The 7,901-nt window shown below is 44.1% G+C and overlaps 1 protein-coding gene across 3 annotated transcripts; it reads right to left on the reverse strand.

Moving 5' to 3' along the window:
• Positions 1-30: 30 nt before the first annotated feature.
• LOC123172421 (arginine decarboxylase) lies at positions 31-2,262 on the reverse strand. Of its 3 annotated transcripts, none has more exons than XM_044589399.1 (2): positions 2,231-2,262; positions 31-2,129 (listed from the first exon to the last, which is right to left on the reverse strand). In XM_044589399.1, exon 2 carries the CDS (start codon positions 2,114-2,116, stop codon positions 131-133), a length of 1,986 nt encoding a protein of 661 aa, XP_044445334.1. In that variant the 5' UTR covers positions 2,117-2,129; positions 2,231-2,262; the 3' UTR covers positions 31-130. The 3 variants fall into 3 exon arrangements, with proteins under 3 accessions (XP_044445334.1, XP_044445333.1, XP_044445335.1); XM_044589398.1 differs by having other exon boundaries at positions 2,226-2,256; XM_044589400.1 differs by having other exon boundaries at positions 31-2,125; positions 2,226-2,254.
• Positions 2,263-7,901: the final 5,639 nt, after the last annotated feature.

The following is a 7,901-nucleotide window of genomic DNA, read 5'->3' on the forward strand; positions in this document are numbered from 1 at the left end:
TCCGGGGTGGGCCCCAAACACTAATCTCGATCCAATAAAACACATCCATATTAGCCTTTACATAAAAAGCTCACGTAAGTGTTCGTGGGTGTAGCATTACTCTTTATTTTTTGAGGGGAAACGATCGAAATCAGGCTGCTGATCCGATTCGTTTTGATGGGATGGACCACGTGAAGGGCAAGCAGAGGAGACGGGAAACTTGCCGAAACACCATCTTGACGATCGACTCGTCTTTTCCATCTAGTCCTCCTTGGTGCTTCCATGAAGAGGCGGCATGATCTTCCACGATGAGGTACGGCATGGTGGTAAGCCCAGTGTGCACTACCTCCCCCACCATTCCCCACACCCCTATCTCTATGGCCCGCCTCTGGATGACGCCCACGATGTCCTGCCTGACATTGTACCTCATGGTGCTGATGAGCTCCTCCGTCGTCGGGCCCAGGTCGGCTGTGGCGATTTGGAAGCCGGTGGCAGTGGCGGTGCTTTTCTCGACCCGCACTATGCTCGGGCCGCCGAACAGGTTGTGCTTGTTAGAAAGGGCTTCCTGGTATGCGCCGGAAAGCAGCACGGCGAGGTAGTAGCAGCCACCGCGCTCAGGGTCAGGGTCTAGCGGCAGTGGGTGAAGCGGGAGCGTCTCGGCGTTTCCTATGAACTTGTCGATCTTGCCGTCGCTGTCGCAGGTTAGGTCGATGAGTGTGCTCATTCGGGTAGGCTCCTCATTGAGCCGGCTCACAGGCATCATCGGGAAGCGCCATTTGATGCCCCACATGTCAGGAAGCAGCGAGAAGACGGAGAGGTTCATGTGGTAGTTGTAGATGGTGTTGGCATCCCCGGCGATCCTTTTGGAGAGCTTCTTGGCCAGCTTGTACGCCTCGATCCCGTGCTTCTGGAGGTCCATGACTGCTGCCGACGTCGGCAAATTGGAAGCAGAGTAGTGATGCTGGATCTTGGTGCGCAGCTGCTCCGGGGTGTCCTCGTCATCGTCGTCCTTGGGCTCGGGGATCGCTGAGAGCGATTCGAGGATGATCATGGAGTGGTGCGACACCATGGCCTGGCCGCTCTCGGTGCACAGCACAGGGTGCGAGACCATGGCCTTGTCGCACGTGGTCCGCACTGCCTGCACAATGCTGGACGCGTACTCCTCCAGCCCGTACGCCACGGAAATGTCGGAGTCGGCTGACCGGGTGCCGTCGTAGTCGATGCCGAGCCCCCCGCCGCAGTCTAGAGTGGTCATCTCCGCCGCGTCATACTTGTTCACCAGGGTGCAGTAGATGTCGGCGGCCTCCGTGGCCGCTTTGGCCACTAGCTCCGTGGTCGGGATCATGGAGCCCACGTGGAAGTGCAGCAGCTTGAGCCAGTGCAGCTTGTTGAGACCCTTGAGCTTCTTGGCCACCTCGTAGATCCTGTCCGCAGGCAGGCCGAACTTGCCGTGCTTGCCGGCCGTGGACCCGTAGTGGCCTGGTATCTTGGTGAGCAGCTTGGCGCGCACGCCGATGACCGGCTCCACCCCGAGCTTGCTGCTCTGGTGGATGATGATGTCCAGCTCCTCCTCCATGTCCAGCACCATGATAGCATTCAGGCCTATGGCACGCGCCGACAGCGCCAGCCTCACGTACTCGGCGTCCTTGTACCCATTGCAAACCAGGAAGGCTCTGGAATTAGCCTCCTTTGTGAGGCAGCTCATTGCGATGAGCAACTCCGGCTTGGAGCCTGCCTCCAGCCCGTAGCTGTAAGCATGGCCGAAGCAAACCAAGTCGTGGACGATGGCCCTGTTTTGGTTCACCTTCACCGGGAACACGCCCTGGTATGTATTGGTGTACCCGGTGCGGCTGATGGCCGTGTGGAATGCGGCGTGGAGAGCGTCGAGGCGGTGCTTGAGCACGTTGGGGAACCGGAGGATCATCGGAAACTGGATGTCCTTCCTCTTCTGCTTTGCAGCTTGAATGACGTGCAGCACGTCCATCTCCTGCCCTGCCTTGGTCTCGTGCCCATCCGCCTTCACACACAGGTTGCCTTCCGTGTTCACTGTGAAGTAGGGTGCGCCCCACCCCTGGATGTTGTACAATCCACCATACTTAACCTTGTTGCTACCCACGCCCATAATGGATCCATCCATGTATTCTGTCTGTCTGCTCAAATAAATCAACCAAGCCATAATAAGATAGAAAGAATTTCGCGTTTCTGGAGTAACCCACCATATGTAGTACGAAATGAGAAAATAGAACCTTACTCCCGAAGCTAGTAGAGGAGGAGACTTGGGTGCAATTTGATTGTGTGTGGATCGTTCCTTCAGCCGTTATATATAGAGAGAAAGAAGGAGGAGGAGGAGGAGGAGGATGTGCAGAGAACGAAATGACATGTTTGCCCTCCATATTATAACTGTACGTACTATACAACGAAATGGACAACTTATTAGTAACCAACCGCGTGGTCCCTAGAGCTATCAGACCAACTACCATGTTCTCCGGACTTGATAGCCAAACAAAAGCTGGTACCTTGAAAATAAGTGAATTATGTGGTAGCATAATGACTTCCGCATTTACTTTTTCAGCCTTTTTTTACCACCACCTTACTGTCTATGCGCAAAGACTGCATTTACACTTACTCTTGAAATTGTTACAAACAGGATATAATGACGGATTTTACAGCAGAGTCTTATTATATTATTATTTTCCGAAACGTGAGTCTTAGTATATCACTGCTTTGCAGGGCCGGCCCTGAGATTTTGAGGGCCCGGGGCGAGTCTAAAACCCGGGGCCCTTAATGTAGTCGTCATAACAATAAAAATTAATATACATATATATGAAATATTACTAATAACACTTAAATGTGTCCAAATCGAATATATATATCAAATAATTTTCTACATATTACCCAAAAAAATCCCAATCTGTCAGGTGCTAAGGATCTTTGATTTTTGCTAATGGCACAATTGAAGATCTTACAGTAGAAGCAAAAAAGACTTTGACGGCACCTTTTGAATAAACTCCTGCTAATGCTAGACTTGAAGATCTTACGTCAGAAGCAAAAAACTTTACCGACATCTTTTGAATAAATGAGTCATTTTGTATTATGTTCCTCCCCATTGCTTAATATTCTATGATAATGGCCATGTGAAAAACATCTTCCTGCGTCGTCTACATGGTATGCCATTTTTTGTCCTCTCTCATAGATCCGTTCTCCACTAAGATGCCTCTTGCTTTATTATCTAGATTATCCCAAAAAAATCATAAATATCATCAGTATAAACTGGTTGTCCAGCATCATCACTACTGGGACTGTGCATGTGCATCTGATGAATTTCCAACATGCTTAGAGCCACTTATGTTGTTATCATTGATGTTGGTGTCCACATTTTCTTCTGGCTGATCAAATTCTGAATTGCCATTATAGTTGGTTGCCCTTCCTTTATGACAACTATTGCCAACTCTCTTTGAAACAATTATGAATAATTCCGCACTGTGATTGTACTAAATCATCCACAGCTTTCTTCCTTGTCCTTTCATTGCTACCAGATGGATACTTGACAACACACAATGCTGAAAATAAATAAAATTGCATCATTTGACAATTGTTGAACAATACCGATGTGCCGGATATTCATCTAGGAGACTAGGAACCTCAATACGAATAGAAGATATACCTCAGATGGTCTAATAATTCCATGCATGATATAATATAAAAACTGGTAGCTGGAGAAAAACACCTTCCACAGTAATTATCTATACCTACTAATAAAAGAAATAGGTATTCTTAGTCCGTCATACTAATTTGCAGAACACTCTCTCACGTTTTTGTTAATCAACCCGCAGTCCACTTTTAAATCAGTTTTTTGTTTTTTGAGAAAACCCTATGATATTTCTGAAAATCAACCCGCAGGCCAGGTCTAAGTCGAATTTTCGTTTTTGCAGGAAACCCCCTGGTATTTGGGTTAATCAACCCGCAGTACATATCAAATGCTTTTAAAAAACATCCATATCCATATCTTTTAAATTCCAACTCTAAATTTAACATGTTATATATGAAATTTAATTAGAAGAATATGTAGAATCTGAATATGATGTTATTTTACCCGTTAACCATTTTAAAAATGCTATTTAGGGTGCAACCTTAATCAATAGCGCATGATCCATCTTTTCTTGTGACTATTATGATCCATCTTTTTTCATACCAGTGCTGATCCGAATTGAAAATGGATACCCAACAAAACCGGCATGGTAGATGAAAACACTAAATGATGCATGCACGCCTGCTCAAAATCTAAAAAAAAACATGTTTATCATGCCGAGGGAGACGTCTTAGAATTGACAACATTCAAACGTGTTGTGATTGTTTGAACATCGTGGTCATCATCAATGAGAGTGGAAAGAGGATAAGTGGCAATACATATGGGATGCCATTTGTTGAAATAGAGTCCGGAGTCATGGTTATCGGGTTAGGGGATTGTGGTTTTTTTTCTAACCGTTGCAACACATGGGCCCTTTTGCTAGTTGTTAACTTACAGCAGTACAAGTCTACGGTCCCCCGCCCCAAAGGAAAAATAAAAAAGGATAATCCGAGTTATATCGAACAATATCTATTTAATAAAGTAATGTGTGTTTCTCCGAGTTTTTACATTTGTTCACCGCCAAGATTTTTTTTCTATCCGAGGCGGTACTAAATTTTTATTCGTCCATCTGCTATAAAAGAGAAAAAAAATGCTTTATCCAGAAATTCGTGAGTGAGGCGCGCTCTGTGGCCCAGCAAAGTGAGCCCACATATTTTCTGCCTGGGCGAGAAATAGTTGGGGCGACGCACACAGCGCCAAAGACTGGGCCAGCCTGTTTTTTTTCTCCTGTGTTCTATCTTCTGTAAATTCATTTTTTGCTATTTTCAGAAAATGTTTAGAAATCCAAAATTTTGCTATTGTTTTAAAAAATTAGCAAATTTTAAATTTTGTTTCTCGTTCCAATTTTCTTTAGAATTGAAGAAAATGTCGATTTATTCAAGAAATGTTCGTGTTTCCAAAATTATTTGAGATTTTCAGAAAGACTTGCATTTTAGAAAATGAGCCAAATCCAAAAAATATTATTGTTTTAGTGAAATGTTCACAAATTGAAGGCAAAAAAATTTAGTTGTCCCACATTGTTCCTCACATACAGTCGTGTGTGGGGGTGGGTGTGTGTGCGGGTGTGTGTGTGTGTTCAACAAGTATTTTTAAAATGTTGATCAAGTATTTGAAAAAATATTGATCATGTATATAAGAATGTACGATTAAAAACAAAAAGAAATGAAGAAAACAAAAAATGAAAACCAAAAAATAAACAAAATAAACCAGAGGAAAAAAGAAAATTGAAAAAACTGAAGAAACAAATGAAAAAAAAATAAGTAGGGCGCCCCTAGACGCAGAGTTTCTGCACCCGAGCTCAAATCGGCTCGGGTTGAATAGTAAAATAAAAAAATCCAATTTTTTCTGGAAGAAACATGGACAAAAGTTTTAAGTGCTTGCAAAAATTCGTCATGAATTCACATTTCTAGAAGGCGTGGCAAAAAAAACGGTACTCTGAAAATGCTACTTTCAAAAGCATTTTGGAGCACTAAATTTGTTTTTTTTGGCCATGCCTTACAGGAATGTGATTTCATGATGAATTTTTGCAAGCACATAGAACTTTTGTCAATGTTTCTCCCAAAAAAAAATTGGGATATTTTGAATTTTTTCAATTTTTTTCGATTTTACTGTTCACCGAGCTCAAATGAGCTCGGGAGCAGAAAGGCACTTTCGGGGCGCGCCCTAGCATTGATCACCTAGTGGTTAGCTTGCTAAATCCTATTCGGCGCCCGTTGCTCCGGTTAAAGGCATCGGCGCAAACGGGTGCGCACCCTCCCCTCTGCATTGGGCCTGCCCAGTTACCCTTTTTCCTTCTGTTTTTAAAAAGCCAAAAAAATGCGAACTACATGATTCGATCCCCCGAGCCCTCTCATTCAGTGCTAGCGCCGATAGCCAACTAGCCATCCAACCTGCCATGTGTTGCTACATTCTTTTTCTCCTTTTCACCTTTTCCTTTTTTATTTTTACTTTCTTTCTTTTTCAAAAATATGCGAGGCTTTTCTTTTCTCTTTTTTGCTTTTTCCTTTTCCTTTTTCTTTTTTCAAAATATGTGAACTTTTCCAGCAGAATTGAAGAACTTTTTTTTCTGAATCCGGTGACCTTTTTGCGATATTCATAAACTTTTTTCGAATTCGTGAACTCTTTTTGAAAATCCGTGAACACTTTTGAAATAAATGACTTTTTTGAACATTTTTATTGAAAATAGATGGACCTTTTTTAAATACGTGAACTTGTTTTCAAAATCTGGTGAACTTTTTTCAATTGCATGCATATTTTTTTATCAAAACTGATTAACTTTTTTGAAATCGATGAACTTTTTGTCAAAATCCGATGATTTTTTTTCAAATGCATGAACATTGTAGTTTTGCCAAATCAATGAACTTTTTTCAAAATCTGGTGAACATTTTTCAAATTCGAGATTTTTTATATAAAAGTCAATGAACTTTTTCCAAATCCGGTGAACTTTTTTTGAATCCGCGAGCGTTTTTCAAAATTGATGATTTTTTATTATTTTTGTGAACATTTCTTTGAATATCCGTGAACATTTCTTTGAATACCCCTGAACTCCTTTTCAAAATCGTTGAACTTTTTAAAATATCGCAAATTTCTGTTTCCTTTTTCCAAATATTTGTACTGGGACTAAAACATGGGTCAAGTAGTACATGTTTTCCAATAAAGCACAACTAAGTGACGGGGTGCAGTGGTTCTCGAGCGAAGTCCATTGACAATAGCATGTCGGTTCGAATCCCATGTATAGAAGAATTTTTTCCTTGCCATTTGTTTTTTGAGGATACTCGAGCGAAGCTGGGCCGGCCCACTATAGCGTGTCTTCGAGTGCCAGCTAGGCAAACGGGCGCTGAGGGCGCCGAAGAGGGGCACTAGGTTAGGGGAACTCCTATGGGCCGCATTCTGCGGCAGAATGTTGAACTATCGCATAGGAGTTCCCACAACTGGGCCGGCCCACAAGGCAACGAGCGGAATTTGAAAGAACAACAATAGCGCTTCAGCTACGATTCGAACAGTCTTCGCTGTCCCCTAGGGCGAAAACCCTAGGGTTTCGATATCTTCCGGCGTCACCGCCGGAATCCTGCCTCCGCCCCGGCCACCGATCGCTGTTTGTCCTCTCTAGACTCGGGTTTATCACGGGGGATCCTGGTGATCCTTCCCAGCCTTGGAATAGAGCAAATCCGAGAGGGAACGGGGGCGTGTAGATTGAATCTACAAGATGTCAGAAGCTTCAGGATCACAGGGGAAGCGGGAGAAGGAATCAGCGGAGGAACTCCTGGCGAGGCTCACGCTGCAGGAAGAGGAGGAAGATGACTTCATCTGGGAGGAGGAGTTGCCGGATATGCTTGAGCCGGCAAAGTGGCTTGCGATTGTTCGGGTTCATACACTAAAATCCTTTAGCCCTAATGCTTTGTATAATGACATGAGGGCGGCATGGAATCCAGCTAAGTCAGTGACATGGAGGAAAATCAAGGCAAATTTGTTCACGGCACAGTTTGGATGTCTTGGTGATTGGAACAAGGCGATGGCAGAAGGCCCATGGCTGTTCAGAGATCAGGCGGTAATAATGCAGGAATATGATGGTTTTAAGAACCCAGATGCCTTCAAGCTGGACAAGCTATCTGTATGGGCACAGATACACCGTCTACCGGATAGATTCTTAATCGAGCCGGCGGTAAAGGGCCTGGCGTCCAGAATTGGAGAGGTGGAGGAGATCCAGTTGAAGCTTCCCGCTGGATTTTTTGGTGAGTTTGTCAGGGTCAAGGTGAAGATTGATATCCACTCCAAGATCAAACGCTTTGTCACA

This window comes from Triticum aestivum, unplaced genomic scaffold (assembly GCF_018294505.1).
Source record: "Triticum aestivum cultivar Chinese Spring unplaced genomic scaffold, IWGSC CS RefSeq v2.1 scaffold179336, whole genome shotgun sequence".
NCBI lineage: Eukaryota > Viridiplantae > Streptophyta > Magnoliopsida > Poales > Poaceae > Triticum > Triticum aestivum.

Bases quoted from the DNA above. Each gene is read 5' to 3' on its own strand.
- LOC123172421 (XM_044589399.1), bottom strand. From the start codon at position 2,116: ATGGATGGATCCATTATGGGCGTGGGTAGCAACAAGGTTAAGTATGGT.